Genomic DNA, 17,357 nt, shown 5'->3' with positions numbered 1-17,357 from the left:
TGTAGCAGAGACATGGAAAAACTAAGGGTAGGAAGAGAGATACAGTGGTACCTCGGGTTAAGTACTTAATTTGTTCCGGAGGTCCGTACTTAACCTGAAACTGTTCTTAACCTGAAGCACCACTTTAGCTAATGGGGCCTCCTGCTGCCGCTGCCGCTGCCGCCACGCCACCGGAGCATGATTTCTGTTCTCATCCTGAAACAAAGTTCTTAACCTGAAGCACTATTTCTGGGTTAGTGGAGTCTGTAACCTGAAGCGTATGTAACCTGAAGCGTATGTAACCCGAGGTACCACTGTACTGTACTATCTCGGGGATTTTGAATTATAGGGATCAGTGTAAAAGAAAAGCATCATCTAGTTTTTCTTGTTGCAAGGCCAACTCAGCCATGTATTAAGTAGCCTTCACAACTGCATGTTAGGGCTTGCCAGCACTTGCATTTGTCCTGCCCCTTTCTCCTGGGGAGATCCTCTATTTGCGGCTGAATCGGAACAAGCAATAATTGATTTTGCTACAGATTGATGTTTGTTCCAATTCAGCGGTAAATAGAGGGTTTTCCTGGGGAAAACAGTGGAACAAGCAGAAAACCTCTCTGTCCCGTGCTTGACAGGCCCTGTATCTCCCTCTAGATTTACCCACCTAATTAGTAATTCATTCATTTCCAATTTCTTCATCTTCTCTTGTATTTTTCTGTCTGACGTATTCCTTAGAAGAGGGACATGAAATAATCTTCTAAGTGTCTAATGACGATGATAAAGTTGGTAGACAAAAGAAACTGGCACTGGCAGATGCTGGCACAGGCAGACAAGACAAGGATTTTTAATTTGTGTACTTATTATGTTACAAAGGTCTATGTTTGTATGATTTAGAACTACGCACAGCTGATGAAGCCCCTTCGGGCGAAACAGGGGAATATCCAGGAATATCCAGGAAAAATACAAGAGAAGATGAAGAAATTAGAAATGAATGAATTACGGCACTGACAAAATAGGATTTATATTTTGTAAATATTGGATTTGGTTGTCAACAGAATAAGCTACATTTTAATATATTATGTCATGATGTTGATTTTGTTACTATGAGAAACTGTATTTAATTTTTTAGGAAGTAGTTTCTAGTAAATAACTTTGCAATTGCTATCATACAGCCTATTACGTTTACGTGTTTTTCCATTTAAAAAAACAACATATTTTGGGTGGCAGCAGTTTGACAGGAAAGTAGCAAGGGTGAAAAGGTTAAAAAATGGCACCATAGTCCCATCTGGATCACCTCCCCCGGCTGCTTTTTTGAAAGATTGAAATGCAACCCTTCTCAAGCCTGCAATTTAAAAACTCCCTCAGTGCAGTCTGACCCTCTGGGTGGCTGTCCCCCTGCCTAGACAGGAAGGAAGCATGCTTTCTGCAGTTTGGACACTTGTCTGGCCACAAGCCATTCCTTCTCTGGTGCTTCTTATTTCCTTCAGCTATGCCAACCTGAAATTAATTGCCACACAGATTGCTTCTGGCATGAAGTATCTGTCCTCCCTGAATTTTGTCCACCGCGATCTGGCTACACGCAACTGCCTGGTAGGGAAGAATTACACAATCAAGATCGCTGACTTTGGCATGAGCCGGAACCTCTACAGTGGAGACTACTACCGGATCCAGGGCCGGGCTGTGCTCCCCATTCGCTGGATGTCCTGGGAGAGCATCCTTTTGGTAAGCCTCATCTTGCACTTCTTCTTAGAGCTGGTGACTGCATGGAGCCTGGATTCATTCTTTCTGTACCGAAAGGCCAAAGACTTGTATATATGGGAAGGAAAGGAGGAGAATGGGTCGTGGGCTAGGTGAATATTGAAGGTACACATTCTTAAGGTTTTTAAAAATTATACTTTTAATCAAGTTTGTGGAATCCAGTTTGATACCATGGTTGGCTTTGTTAGCATCCTGCAGGAATACAAATTAGAATCGCCACTCTATTTTTAAAGCATTCCTTTGCCCCATCATGCTTTTATTTCTCTGATTGAACACAGGCAATTGACCTTTCAAGGGTTCCTTCTGATAGCAAACTCCCTGATGGTGACCACAGAAAGGAGAGCTAAATTTGGCAAAGGCCTGAAAATAACAGCTTCTTTCAACATGCCCTGCAATTCCAGCTGTGCTTCTCCACCAATGAGGGACTGAGAACTAGACTACCAAACTAGACTGCCCCATAGCCTGAAAAAGTGTCTTCTGCTGTTGCCACATATTTTTCTCCTGGAAGTCTCTTTGGGCTCTTGGGAGATGTACATCCCTGGATGTTTGTAAGTGCATGTTCCTAAATGGTGTGCTTTCTTTCTCCCTCTCTCCCTCTCTCTTACCCACCCATTTATCCACCCAGGGCAAGTTCACCACAGCAAGTGATGTGTGGGCGTTTGGTGTGACACTCTGGGAGACTTTCACCTTTTGCCGCGAGCAGCCATATTCTCAGCTCTCAGATGAACAAGTCATTGAGAACACAGGAGAGTTCTTTAGGGATCAGGGACGGCAGGTATGGAAACAACAGGAAATAGGAAAAAATGAAATGTACCAGGTCATCTGCTCCATTATGGGACACTTGCATGTGCTTTAGGTGAAAAAGAGGACAGGACCACTGCACTTTAAAGAGTGTTGCATGCAAGATCCCAGGGACTTACCCAGGGTTCTGTTTCCTTGAAATTAGGGACAGTGGATGCTATGAACATCTTTATGATACAGCGGTACCTCGGGTTAAGTACTTAATTTGTTCCGGAGGTCCATTCTTAACCTGAAACTGTTCTTAACGTGAAGCACCACTTTATAGCTAATGGGGCCTCCTGCTGCCACCGCACCGCCGGAGCCCGATTTCTGTTCTTATCCTGAAGCAAAGTTCTTAACCTGAAGCACTATTTCTGGGTTAGCAGAGTGTGTAACCTGAAGCGTATTTAACCTGAAGCATATATAACCCGAGGTACCACTGTATATAGTTTATTTACACATATATGCAACATGAGCCTAAGATGAAGAAGTTTACAGCATCAACACCCCAGAAGGTCACATCTTTGGATTCCCACAGAAGTCAAGCGTGGCTTTTTCCATGACCCTGCTTCCAGCCCAGCTCACACACACACACACCCCAGTAATTACAAGGGACTCAGGCATCGTGCAGGCTGAACCCCCAAATGCACAACAATACTTTAGTTGGTTTATAAGCTGCTTTCCCACAGTGAATATTATCCGAAGCACCTCACCACAAACACCAGCTTATCAAAGTACCAAACATCCCCCTCGCAAAAAATGTTTACAAAATGTATCAATAAATTTGAGTGTCAAAAATATTTACAAGCACAAAATTACAAAGAAATAATATAATCTTAATACAGAAAATGGAAGGTAATTCCCATGGCTTCCTTTCCTACCAGAATTGTGAGCTGTTTTAAAATAATTATAGATTGTTAACTCTTGCACTTGCACTCATCCAGCTGGCATCCCATAAATACAGTGTTGTGTGCTTTTTTCCTTGACAGGGACTCAAGGCAGCTATGGTGCTGTGTTCTGGGGGGGGGGGGAGTGGGAGAGTTTGAAACAGGATAATAAATAAGCCATGATTAGATTCTGGAAAGATTTACAAACCTGTATTGTTGAATAGAAATATGGGTGAATGTGGGATTGAGTGAATGGGTGCAAGGAAGCAGAATATTATTACTGGAGCTTTAAAAAATGGAGAGTCAGAAAAATGGGTGGGATGGGAAGAAAATCAGTGTGACACTTCTGCTAGAATGAAGAACGTGGCTTCCATTCTTCATATGTAAATGAGAAGGGGAAAGATGCTCTTCCTTACCTAGTTATGATGAGGATGAACACAATGAAGAGGAAACATACTTTTTGAGCCCAAGTACAGTATAAATCAGGGACGCGGGTGGCGCTGTGGGTTAAACCACAGAGCCTAGGACTTGCCAATCAGAAGGTCGGTGGTTTGAATCCCCGCGACGGGGTGAGCTCCCGTTGCTTGGTCCCTGCTCCTGCCAACCTAGCAGTTCGAAAGCACATCGGTGCAAGTTGATAAATAGGTACCACTCTGGCGGGAAGGTAAACGACGTTTCCGTGCGCTGCTCTGGTTCGCCAGAAGCGGCTTAGTCATGCTGGCCACATGACCCGGAAACTGTACGCCGGCTCCCTCGGTCAATAAAGTGAGATGAGTGCTGCAACCCCAGAGTCGGCCATGACTGGACCTAATGGTCAGGGGTCCCTTTACCTTACAGTATAAATCAGGAAAGCTGTGATCTTCCAAATGATGTTTGACTTCAACTCCTATTCTCTCTGTCTATTGGAGCCATGCACATCTGAAGCACATTTCTCCCCTCAAAAAATTCTGGGCACTGTAGTTTAACCCACACAGAGTTACAATTCTCAGCAACTCTTTGCATAGTGCAGTGCCCAAAATTACAGGTGAAACTCAGAAAATTAGAATATTGTGGAAAAGTTCATTTATTTCAGTAATTCAATTTAAAAGGTGAAACTAATATATGAGATAGACTCATGACATGCAAAGTGAGATATGTCAAGCCTTTATTTGTTATAATTATGATGATCATGGCATACAGCTGATGAAAACCCCAAATTAACAATCTCATAAAATTAGATTAAATGAAATCAGCCAAACAAGGATTGCAAATAGAGTAATATTGGACCTCTGCAGCAGGGGGGCGGACGCTCAGGCCAGCAGTGATTGGGGTGGTGGTGGCAAGGCAAGCTGTGGTGGGGAGGGCAAGCGGGCAGGGTGGTGGGATGGTCTGATTTCCCATTTGCACTACGGCATGTTGACAATTTTTCACCCCTGTCTGGAAGCACTCCAAGCCTTGAGTAATCTGGATTGCCCCACTAGCAGGACCTTCCTTGCCTTGCAGATCATGCAATCTTCTTCTTAGAACAAGGAAAACGAGAGTTCTCGTGTGGTCTACTGGGTAGAGTGATTGGCCCCGAGTTCAAATTCCCCCAGAGCCATAAAATTATGTCAGCCTCTGATTAATCCTTCTCTCAGCCTCAACTTGTAAGCCATCCTGGATTCTTTGGAGGAAATGGGGCTACAGATCTGATTAATAAGTAATCATTAGTAAATGAAGTAGATTACTTTCAGCTACATTCCAGCTCTGCTGTTACATGCCACAAATTAAATCCCCATCTACGGCTTCTAGTGTCTTTTTGAGAGGGGTTTTATCTGCCTTTATTCAGTATCTGTCCTCTCTCTCTCTTTTTCCTATTTAAAGACCTACCTTCCGCAGCCTGCCTGCTGTCCTGATCCTGTATATAAGCTAATGCTCAGCTGCTGGAGACGAGACACCAAAAACCGACCCTCCTTCCAGGAAATCCATTGCCTTCTCCAAGAAGCAACCACTTTGTAGTGATGCCTTTCCTTCATGCCCTAAATACTCTGGACCGTCCCAGCCCATCTGCCCTCAAAAACTTACACATAGAACTGAAGCCACTTCACCTGGACTCACAATTTCTTTCAGTAGCAGAGTTGGGACTTTCGTTATCAGCCACCAAAGGAAAGGAAAGGAAAAAGATGGGATCTGACCAGGTCTACCACACAACCTCATTCAAGGTGCTATACTTTGGATTGGCAAAGACTGGGGGAAGGGATGCTATTTATCTTGTAACGTCATAGGTTCCGGTTTATGAATGGGTTTAGTCTGCGATGGGAAGAGGAAAACACGACTCTTATTTTCCTCTGAAGGAGGAACTTGAGATGTAGTCTGACTACACAGACTTGAGGTGGGAATAGGCAAACACACGCACAGCTAGGAAGAGCGCCAGCACTTTATGCCCGGGGCTCTGTGTGTGTGTGTGTGTGTGTGTGTGTGTGTGTGTGTGTGTGATGCAGTTCTGCCTGAAAAGAGTAGAATATGATACCGGATGTAGAATTTGGCTTCTTTAACTCAGCTTTCATTTTAAATAGGAATAAGTTTTATGGTCTTTATTACCGTGTCTATACACTTGAAAGTGTACGAACAATGCTTGCTGAAATCTCAGAAGCCAGAAAAATCGCTGAGGTAGGTTTCCGGTGGTTTGTGAGACAGTCCTAATGCACACCCCCCCCAAAAATTAACCAGTTATGAAAAATTGTGCAGATTTGCCCAGCTTGCACATTTTACACAATAATCAGAATTTGGATCACTTTGTGCTGGTTAAATCTTCTTTTTTAGTGTGGAGTACAGACTGCCTCAATTTAGGTTTTTTTGTATGCTATATGAAATATAGAAATGTCTCCTCCTATACATACACTCCAGATCTAGAGCTTCTGAGAATCTCTCGATTTATCTATTTTAGAGCGCATGAAGATTTTTAATACTGTGTACAGTCCTGGTTTCTCCCATCTCAAAAGGGTTAACATAGAGCTGGAAAAAGTGCAGCAGAGGGCAACTAAAATGAACTGGCCAAAGTGGCCATTTGAGGCACTTTAGATTAGAAAATGGCAAGTAATGGAGGGCATGATAAAGGCTTAGAAAATTATTCACAGTGTGGAGAACGATAATTTTTTCTCACTATCCCTCATAAGGCTAGGATTCACAAGTATGCAATGAAATCTATGGCACATCAGTTCAAGAGAGTCAAAAGAGAGCATTATTTCCTACTATGGATAATTATCATATGGAATTCAGTGCCACATGCTTTGGTGATGGCCACTTGCTTAGATGACTTCGAAAGGGGATTAGATAAATTCATCAAGGGTGCAGTCCACAAGTAGCCATTAGCCATGACAGCTTCAGGGACAGCTTATCTCCTAATTCCGGTTACTGGGGCCAAACAGTGAGGTTCCTGTTTCTGGGTTTCCCAGAAGCCTCTGGCTGGCTTTGGTCTGATGCTCCCAGTTTCTACTTATGAGGATACTTCACTTATTGCCCAGGCTTCACCTCTCTGTAGCATCCCATTCTTTCATCTTTTTTTTCCAGAGCCTCAAAAGCTCATGCTCCAAGCTGTTTTGAGAACGGGAAAGGCCTATCATTTTGCTTCTATGAAATAGCTGCCTTCTGCAGAATAGATTCCTGGAATTGCTTAGTAGTAGGACATGGTAGCTACCAAAGAAAAAGGTATAAAATTTTAGGAATTGTTAACTAAACTGAGTAAACCTTGTCACCAAAGTTCCCTGTCAAAATCTTTGCATTTTGTACCTTCAGAATTTGTAGGCTGGCCCATAATAACAATGGAAGATGCGTAGAGTTGGGATGTTCAGCTACAGCAGAGTAAGCGGCTAGATTTAGCCTTCAACAGTCAGGGCAGCCCAAAGCTGCAAAATCTGCCTTTTGGAATTGGGCTGTATCTGGAATCTAGGGAACAGGAGAGCTCTGAAATAAAGAAGGCTGTCTCCATACAAGGGTCTCTGCAGACAAGTCCCATTTTGAGCGGGTCACAGGCTGATAGTGAGGCAGCAGAGGGGTGGCAGGTGGCTTGCTTGCTGAAAACCAGAGATAGTATGAAACCTCTTGAGGTGGCCTACCATGAGGGGATAGGAGCTCTTGTAAGGCTCCTACTCATTTCAGTGAGGTGAATGGTGAAGGGCTAGCAAACTGGAGGCAGTTGGGTACCAACCAGGGAGCTAGTCTGAAAGCAGCTGAGAACCAAACTAGGCATGAAGCAGGCAGCTGCATCTGTACTTACATACCTCTGCCTCCTTCCCATATAAAGTGGGAGGTTGGGGGAGGTCTGCTGAAAGAGCTGGATTCTTGGTCTTTCCTCCCCTGTATTATCTTCCCGCGTTTCATCTCCCCAGCCAAGTTCACTTTTGGCATCGGACCAAAGCCGGGAGAAAAGTGTCTGAAGCAGCAGAGTAAAGGGAGGTGAACCTGAGGAGTGAAGGAGAGAGCCAGCTTCTCTCAGATGCATCTACCTTTTGTTGTAGAAAAAACCATCCTCACACACCCCACACTTTATACATGAAAGGGGCAGATGGGTGAACAAATGCGACTATTTCCATCATGTCTGCTTTGGCCCTTGGCCTGCACAAGTTTCTCAGACTAAAGTGCCAGGCAAAATGAGTAAGTTTTATAGGATCAGGCAGTAATCTATTGGCTGTTTGTGTCACCTCAGCCACAGGCCGATTGCAGGTCTTTTCAGCAAAGTGGCACAAAAAGCAACGTGCTTCAAGACCTCCAGTGCCTTATGGGATGTTCCCGTCGATTATGTCCCATATTCTTCGACAGGAGGGGGGGGCATCCTGATTCAAGCACCTAAATGTGCTGGGCTAGCCTTTTGTGAACGGCAAGCATGCTGCTTCTTTCTTCTTGCAAGGCTTAGTGAGGTGAACCTGTGAGACTTTGTGATTTCAGATCTGAAAATCTTTGACTTCTTGCTCTTCTGGGTGTGGAGCATGGAGTTGCGACCACAGTCCTATGGCCTCCAATGTGGCAATTCACACGGGTGGGGTGGGAGCCATCAACAAGCAGATGAAGCATAATAAGGGATGAATAGATGACTTCCTTCTGCAGCAGGACTTGGCACCAACACGTGGGTTCTGAACAAAGTCAAAATTGTCTCTATGGATCTGGAAACCACAGCTCTAAAAGCATAGTTCTCAAGGTGTGAGGTAGGCTTCTTGGACAGTGCAGATAACAGAAAAGAGAGAGACAGATTGTTCCTTGAAACTGCAAGGCCAGTTTGGGGTATGTTTTGACTGGGCTGAGAGATGGATTGCATCCTTTCACTCCCAGTCAGTCATGGGTGGCTTGGTGCCTAATTTCAACATGTACTAATAGTTTGCCAAATGTGTATGTTTTGCTCTTTCTCTCATTTGGCACTGCTCTTCACTTTCTTGGGATCCATCATGCAAGGAACCTTAAATCATGCTGTGTCAGTCTTCCTTCCTTTCCCTTTGATCGCTAGCCAAGGACAGGGGGAACGAGCTCTTGCCAGGCTTCCTTTCGGTCTTTGTATCTTGGGAGTCTCAAGCATCCCAGTTCTTCTTTTCGGATTATCACCATCGTCAGCATCATGTTCTTTGTATGCTGCCTTTCCTTAGTTAAAACAATGCTCAAGGCAGCTTACAACATGAAAATATTTACATAATTACGAACACAACTGAAACAATTATAAACAATGATTAAACACATCAAAATGTACAAATCTGAACAATTTCCACATTAATCATAATAAGATCTAAAAATCAAGATAAAAATAATAATATCTATAACAGCAACAAAAGCCTTTCGGCACTTTTAGTGGTTGCTTCATTTAAATATAACTTTGTCAGACTTGACGCAAGTCACAGTCTGCGGGGAGAGACTGGCAGAAGTGAGCTGAGGCAGACCTGGGCAGAGTGAAATAATCAGGATAACTGAGGAGTCTTCTTCCTGTAGTGTCAAACTCTCCACATACCCCTCTGTCCAGCATCCTGAAAGGCACCACGCTATTTTCCCTGCTAGAGGATACATTCTTGCAATTGCCATTTTACAATTACAGTACTTACTAAGATCTAAATATCTCACTTAGATGTCTGCACAATCAGCCTGGCTTCCTTCTATGGGCTTTGCTGCTTCTGATTCAGTAGCATTCAGCTAATTTGCATCTTAGTGACTGCTCATTTACTCATACCACAAAACTAAACTAGGGGCGAGGGAATTTTGGACCATGAAATGTGGGGAGGTAAGATGTGCGTCCATAGCTCATTGCCTTCCAATGTGCTCCTCACCTTTTAAGGATTTTTGAGGATTATTGCACTTTTGTTGGTAGCATTGGTACGTGCAATTAAGCACATGCTTGTTTTATTTTGTCGCCAAGGGAGTCTTGTAACTACCGTATTTTTTGCTCTATAAGACTCACTTTTTCCCTCCTAAAAAGTAAGGGGAAATGTGTGTGCGTCTTATGGAGCGAATGCAGGCTGCGCAGCTATCCCAGAAGCCAGAACAGCAAGAGGGATTGCTGCTTTCGCTGCGCAGCGATCCCTCTTGCTGTTCTGGCTTCTGAGATTCAGAATATTTTTTTTCTTGTTTTCCTCCTCAAAAAACTAGGTGCGTCTTGTGGTCTGGTGCGTCTTATAGAGCGAAAAATACGGTAGATTTCTGAAGTATGAAATCGCAGATATAACAAAGAAAAACAAACACCAGAAACCCCACCTTTCACGTAAAGAGAAGAATCTACTTTGATTTTTAATTTTTTTTACCATAGTAACACCACATTATATGCTACAGCTTCCCACCATTGGTGGTTTAGATAGAGGTGAAATAACTCATGTTTGTAAATAGCTTGCTACCTGATTGCTTATGGGAACTAAAAATTCCATCCAGTCTCCAGATCACCAGGTTGGGAAGGTTCTGTAATCCCCCCCTCCCCGCCTTCCAGTCTCTCCCTCCCTGCCTTTCTCTCCTATAAAAGGCTCAGGTGTATGTATTTAAGCAGACATTTTATGAAATTATTCACAATATAGGTCATATTTGCACTACATAACAAATGAATTACCGAGACATCAAATAACACAGAACTGCAGTATGTCACAAGTGAAGATGCTGTCTTAACAACAACAATTTCTTTTTATAAATAATGCTATTGTATATAGGCACACGTTGGTCAACTCTTCATAAAGCACCTTGGTAGAAGCCTGGTTTAAAAACCGGGCTCAGGGCGGCTAACAGCAAATATAAAACACTGATTAGAATGCAACTTAAAAACAGCATAAAGCAGCATAAAATGCAGCATCAATATCAATAAAATTCAAAAATTCAGGGGTCATTTTGGGGGGGGGGGTGAGAACAAAACCCAGTCAGTAGACATCAAATGATCACCAGGGCTAACTGGCCAAGTTGGTCCTACAAGGCCAGCAAGGAGACCAGGGAAGAATTTAAATGTGGGGTCCCAGAAAGGGTTTCTTCATAGAAGAGGACAGGGAAAAGGGAAAAGAGGATCAGGCTAATTCAAATTGAAGGCCAGGCGGAATAGCTCTGTCTTACAGGCCCTGTGGAAGGAGATCAAGTCCTGCAGGGCCCTAGTCTCGTGGGACAGAGCATTCCACCAGGTCGGAGAGGTCACTGAAAAAGCCCTGGCCCTGGTGGAGAATAGTCTGGCTTCCTTAGGGCCCGGGACCTTTAAGCTATTATTATTCATGGACCTTAGGGTGCTCTGTGGGACATACCAGGAGAGGCAGTCCCGTAAGTACGATCTAAAAAGTTTGGGAAAATAAAAAGAAACAGTTTATTTTAGAGCAGGTTGTGTATTGCATCCATCACATTGCAAGTCGTCACCTACAAGTGGAAGTGGACCTAGCAAGGAACAACAGATGTTTCAGGGTGGAGGGCTCCTGTTTGGAGTGTGGGCCAGCTCAACCACCTACGTCTTTGTTCAGGATACTCCGTTCCATTAACCCCCTCCTAGTTTTCTGACACACAACTTTCCCCCAACAGATGCTCAGCTTTCTGTGGCCACTGAAAAGGGGTTGATAAAGGGGCTGCCTTACTGTCAGATCCAAAATTTGTTGTTGTTAGGGTCTGCTCAGTAGGTGCGGTGAGCCTGAAGCACCGACCCGCCCCCCCCAGGCACAGAGGCAAGTGTGCCCTTTCTCTTGAGTACCAGCAAATGCTATTAAGTGTCATGACCACTGCTGAATATAGAGGTCACCTATTGCTGTCATAGCTAATAACCACTCACAGATTTTCCCTGCATGAATTTGTGTAATACCCTTCTAAAGCCAGCAGCCATCACTACAGCATCTGACAGCTAATTAACTATTATTGTTTGTTAACTAAAAGGTAAAGGTACCCCTGACCGTTAGGTCCAATTGCGGACGACTCTGGGGTTGCGCTCTCATCTCGCTCTATAGGCCGAGAGAGCTGGTGTTTGTCCGCAGACAGCTTCCGGGTCATGTGGCCAGCATGAATAAGCCGCTTCTGGTGAACCAGAGCAGCGCATGGAAACTCCGTTTACCTTCCCGCTGGAGCGATACCTATTTATCTACTTGCACTTTGATGTGCTTTCGAACTGCCAGCTGGGCAGGAGCTGGGACTGAACAATGGGAGCTCACCCTGTTGCAGGGATTCGAACCGCCAACCTTCTGATTGGCAAGTCCTAGGCTCTGTGGTTTAGACCACAGCGCCACCTGCGTCCCTTGTTCATTAACTATGTACCATATAAAGAAGAAATATCCTGGAACTCCTGCCAACCAGTTTCATTGGATAAGCGCAAGTTCTGCTATTATTAGCAAGAAAAACTTCTCTTTGTCTCCTTCTTCACACAGTGTATAATTTTATAAACCTCCCACCATATACTGCATTGCCAGTGACAAAATGACTATCATGGAGGGCATGTCATAACACAAAATTTGAGTGCAGCCACTGTGAAGCTTTTCCCACAATTGTATGGGAAAAGGCTTTGGGAAAATGTTCCTTGGCTTCTTAGCGTAAGACTAAAAGTAAACATTATATTAATCCTTTTTAGCATTTTCCTCCAAAAATAATGTCAATAGCAAGCATAGCCACACTGTATTAAAAAACTAAACTCTGTCTTCACACATTTACAGCAATTGTATCAAATAGAAAACTGGTCTTCAGAGTGCACTTCCATGTCTGGTTGTGCATACACACATTGATTTTGGTCATTTTGTAAATCTCAAAAATGGTGATCCAGAGTGTTACAATGGGTATGCCTGAGTGGTATTATGCTTATGAAAGTTCCCTCAGATTCAAAGGTGATCGGGGTGCAAAACTAGTTGTACAGTTCTTTGGAACCTGGTCTGTTTATAATATGTTGTATGTTAGGCTTCTTGCTTGTAACGATAGTACAGTATTTGTCTTTTGGTTGTACTCCATTCCTCTCAATGCAGAGCACATTTTTCTGAGATGTTCTGAGCTATCACTGCAAGTAATTGGCCCCTCTGCTTTATAGTGAACACTGGTAGCTGTGTTCCCTTCATCTCTAGTAAATATTAATGTCAGGCTGCTTAATATTAGTTTATGACTATAGTACTCATTCAAAAACAGCCCTGTATTTTGAAATGGAGACTTAAAGACCAATGTATAGTTTTTTCTTTATTTATTCTCTGTAAGGCCACATTGAACTGTATTCCTGTAAAATGATCCATTTGTAAATAAGATTCTTTAAAACAAAACAATTCCTTGTGCTTCTGAAGTGAAAGTGGAGGGTGGTCAGTCCTGAGTTCATTGATCAGTCTTCATGGTTTAATGGCCTTGCAGATCTCAGTTTAGCTTCTCCCCAGCACAGTAATAATGGGGGGGGGGGGGAGGGGGCGACACTACATTAATGGTGAGAAGTACAGTCTAACAGCAAAGTTCATGCTAATAAAGGAGGTTATTTGAGCAGCTGGAATGAAGACTGGAATGAAGAACGACTTCTGCCTCACCAACACAATGTATGGAGACATTCAAGGAATGTAGGGGCAGTAGTTGTGGTCTGCAATCCACTGCCTAATGCTTGCCAAAGACACTGTTCTACCAGCCACTGCCAAAAAAGAGGAAATGCAATGTCAAAAAGGGAGAGCAGATTTACAGATGCTAATTTCTATGAATAAAAGCAAATTTAGAAATAATTACTGCCAGTGCTATTTTTCTAGAAAAAGAGGTGCTGGAACTCACCATTAAAGCCTCCTTTATTTTCTTATAATGGCAATGGTGCCCACCTGAGAGGTGCCGGGACTGAGTTCCAGTGAGTTCTGGCTGAAAAAAAGCCCTGATTACTGCAATTTAAATACAAATTCAGTACATCTCACCAGAAGAGTGTGACCATGACATATGTGCCAGTCAGCTGTCCTGGTAATAACCACTGAATGGGCAACCTTGAGAACCCTGCTCTCTCTTCTTTGACAACACTTCCCTTCACATGGAGAACTGTCCTTCATCAAGTAAGACACATAGCCACCCTACAACTGAGCCAGAGCAAGGAGCAGTCATGACACTGTATGGACACCATGACCTCTGGAAAAGCACCTCATCCCAAAAAACCACTACTTCTCCACAGCCTAGTAGAGCAAATGTCAGAATTGCAGGAGGGCCCGGCGCCAATGCTGCCTTGTTGCCATTGCAACTAATGTGGCTCAGCTGGATGGCAGCTATGTTGAGCCGAGTTTTGAATCTGTTCAGCGAATGAAGTGGCAGGCACTGCCCCTAACATATACATGTCAGAGCATCATTCATGAAGTGATGCTAGCCAGTGTCTCAAATGGGACCAGAGCAATTCTTGTTTCCAGGGCCAGCCCAAGACCACTTGGCACAAAATGGTGCCCTCCTCCCTGGCAGGAAAGAAGTGGTGAGTGCACATCTATGTCAGGAACAAGGGGGTAATAAAGATCTGCATTCGGACCCGCTACCCCTGTGGATCCAGCTGCCCAAGGTGGTCTCCTCACCTTGCCTCATGGCTGGGCTGCCCCTTCTGGGTGCAGGCGGCTGCGCCTCCATCCCTGCTGGGCAGTTGGCCAGCACATAAGCACAGAGCAGCCCCAGAATTCCACTCGATTCCTCAGCCACCATCACTAACAAGCAAGTGAGAGAGGGCCACATGTCACTTGGCCGGGACTGAGGCGTTCTCAAAGTAAAGGAAGGATTGAACTCTGATTAATAAGAATACACACAGACGCTTGAACCAGCAAGACTCTGGGAAGGGTGCATATACTACCGTAATCTCTCTCTCCACCCCCTGGCTCAGGTCGTTTTATTCACAAAACACTTTTTTACAGAGTGTTCTAAGAACCAATCAGATTTCTTCTGAGCATTTCAACAAACCCCACGTGGGGAAAAGTTAATCTACCAAAACTAATTAAGCATGGGGTAAATAAAACAGAACTACAAAGGAGTGCATTTGGCAACCCCGGGAGGTGATAAACAAGCAATATATATAATAAGAAGGATGGCCAGGAAGACAGCGATCATTATCACCTTCAGGTGAGATCTGTTTCCTGGCCCTAAGATTAACATCCTAAGATTAACAGAAAAGCTACATCAAAAGAAGCTGCCTACTTTCTTTGATGACTCAGGATGCCTGCCTGCAGTATGTGACTTGTCAAGAAAGAAATGGAACAAGGATGCAGAGGTGTGGATTGATCAAGAATCGTATCAAAATAGTTCAAACCCAGTCAATGCAATGCTTTCATTGCTGACACAGATGGCTTACTCTATATTTGTTATACCGTATTTTTCGTCCCATAGGGCGCACCGAGTTTTTTTTTTGGGGGGGGGGAATAAAGAAAAAACTTTTTATTTCCTCCCCAGGCGCAAGGCTGGGGCGGGGGAAGCCCGAGCTTCCCCCGCCCCCAGAACAGGCTGCTATCTGCAAGCCTAGGGAGCCCGCGGGAACTCCCGCCGGGCTCCCAAGGCTTGCGGACATCTGCCCAAAGCCCGGGGTGCACTGCAGAGCGCTGCCTGGGTTTCGGGCTGCAGGTTGCTGTCCACAAGCCTTGGGAGCCCGGCGGGAAGTCCCGCCGGGCTCCCAAGGCTTGCGGATAGCTTCCTGAAGCCTGGAGAGCGAGAGGGGTCGGTGCACACCAACCCATCTCGCTCTTCAGGCTTCATCGAAAGCCTGCATTCGCCCCATAGGACGCACACACATTTCCCCTTCATTTTTGGAGGAGGAAAAGTGCATCCTATAGGGCGAAAAATACGGTAATTCCTCATAGCAATCCCACCTGATCACTACACGGGACCATCCCACAGCAGGAGCCAGGCTGACTCCCAAGACCTTACGCTTGTTGAGCTGTTGAAGAAGAGACACAGCTCCCTGCCCGCCACCAGCAACCAATCCATTCAGTTGCTAATTTTTTGTTTAAGGGGAGGAAGATGGTGTTTGAAAATTTAATTGGGGGAGATAAAGGAGTTTGGAAGGGGAGAGAAGACAGTTATTCATAGGACTTTTCTACTTATCATTTCTATTAAAGTGCATTGCAGCTTTTGCGGTAATGATGTGTTCAGAGCATCCAGCTTGAGGGCGAATACAACTTAACCAAACATGCTGTGGTGGTTTACTCCTTCACTTTCATCTCCGTGAAACCACCTATCTCAGGGGTTGTCCACCTGGTCCCTACCGGCCACTAGTGGGCGTTTCAGGATTCTGGGTGGGCGGGAGGGGGGCTGAATCCTCCTTCCATCAAGCACTGGGGGGCGGCAAGGAAATTTTACCATCAAGAAAGATGCCTTAGTGGGCGGTAGGTATAAAGAGGTTAACTACCCCTGGCCTTTATGCTGAATGTGCATAAAGTGCGCAACAAGTGTAGATTAACTGAGATTATCCAACAATGTTTTAAAATATTCTTAAATAAGTGGTTATAGTCAGTTTGCAAATACAGCCTACTGTAGTTCCAGGTGGAATGGAGCAGAATGTTGTAAAGTAAAACTATAGAGAAAGTGGGGAAATTACCTTCAGTGTGTACTGTTATTTATTTGTTTGTTTGTTTATATCCCACCTTTCTCACAGTGCAGGGCTCACAGCACACAATAAACAAAAATAATTAAATAAGTAACCCTATTAAAAACATCACTGAAAACCTTTCCTATTTATTTATTCATTCATTCATTATTAAATCTATTTGTATCTTACCTTTCCAACCAAATGTATGGACCTAAGGCTGTAATCCTAAACATGCTTACTAAGGAGTAGATCTCAATAAGATCAATTGGACTTCTGAGTAAACATGCTTAAACATACAGTAAAAACTGTAAGTTGTCAAAACAAAGATATGTGCCATTAAAAGAACACTAGTATTTCAAACATTCTTTTTAAAATACATATAGAAAACAGCAAAAAGCCAAAGACTTGTTCCCCAAAGGCTTGAAGTTGGCCTATACACTGCTTATGACCGAGAAGGCCTGCTTCTTGTGGCTACTAGCTTCATCTCAGCCAGAGAAGCACGCATGAGTTTTATTTATTATTATTTATGTATTTTTATACACCATCCTTCATTTGAGGATCACAGGGCAGTTTACAATATAAAAACACAAAAATACATACCGTGGTAACAGACAAAAACAATCCCCTGTCACGCACAGCTTAAAAGGCCATAGTTTGCTTAACTAGCCAAATGCCTCAGCAAAACGAAGAAAAGTTCGAATTTCACTTTTTGAAATACGGGAGTCGCGTTTCCCGGGGAGGCCCTTCTCTCCGTCCCAGGACCCGGCAGGGAAGGAGCCCGAGCCTCTCGCTCCGCGCGGCCCCTCGCGCTCTCCTGGGCTCCCGGCGGGGATAAAGACGCCTCAGGCGCCACAGGAGCCCCAGTTCCCTCCTTCCCGCCTCTTTGGCACTGACTCTTCTTCCTGAGCCGCCTCGAGCCCCCGACTTCCTCACGGCCCAGCCAACCAATGAGGAGCCCGAGGGGCGGTGATGGACAGGCCTGGCGCCCTCTCCCAGGCCCGGCCCGGCCTCCCTTGGCCGCCTGCCCCGCCATCGGGCTACCGTCACGC

At 44.5% G+C, this 17,357-nt stretch overlaps 1 protein-coding gene and 1 long non-coding RNA gene across 8 annotated transcripts in view; one reads left to right on the top strand and one right to left on the bottom strand.

Annotated features, from left to right (window-relative positions):
- Nucleotides 1–13,501, top strand: part of DDR2 (discoidin domain receptor tyrosine kinase 2) — a 63,076-nt gene extending 49,575 nt beyond the window's left edge. The window contains exons 15-18 of the mRNA XM_081012126.1: nucleotides 1,461–1,695; nucleotides 2,357–2,506; nucleotides 5,241–9,764; nucleotides 10,035–13,501. Coding sequence (XP_080868252.1) covers nucleotides 1,461–1,695; nucleotides 2,357–2,506; nucleotides 5,241–5,375 — 520 coding nt within the window. The 3' untranslated portion in view covers nucleotides 5,376–9,764; nucleotides 10,035–13,501. The remainder of the gene's footprint in view (nucleotides 1–1,460; nucleotides 1,696–2,356; nucleotides 2,507–5,240; nucleotides 9,765–10,034) is intronic.
- On the bottom strand, nucleotides 12,971–17,344 carry LOC308480637. 7 transcript variants are annotated; one of them, XR_013988157.1, is made up of 4 exons: nucleotides 16,909–17,344; nucleotides 14,315–14,440; nucleotides 13,548–13,628; nucleotides 12,971–13,413 (listed from the first exon to the last, which is right to left on the bottom strand). It is a non-coding gene; the product is annotated as an uncharacterized lncRNA (long non-coding RNA). The 7 variants fall into 7 exon arrangements; XR_013988159.1 differs by lacking the exon at nucleotides 16,909–17,344 and adding an exon at nucleotides 16,498–16,902; XR_013988158.1 differs by lacking the exon at nucleotides 14,315–14,440 and having other exon boundaries at nucleotides 16,909–17,260.
- Between the last annotated feature and the right edge of the window lie 13 nt (nucleotides 17,345–17,357).

Source organism: Podarcis pityusensis (genome assembly GCF_964106645.2).
Source record: "Podarcis pityusensis genome assembly, chromosome: 6".
NCBI lineage: Eukaryota > Metazoa > Chordata > Lepidosauria > Squamata > Lacertidae > Podarcis > Podarcis pityusensis.
Note: the sequence above shows the minus strand (reverse complement) of the source record. Positions and strands in the feature narration are given on the sequence as shown.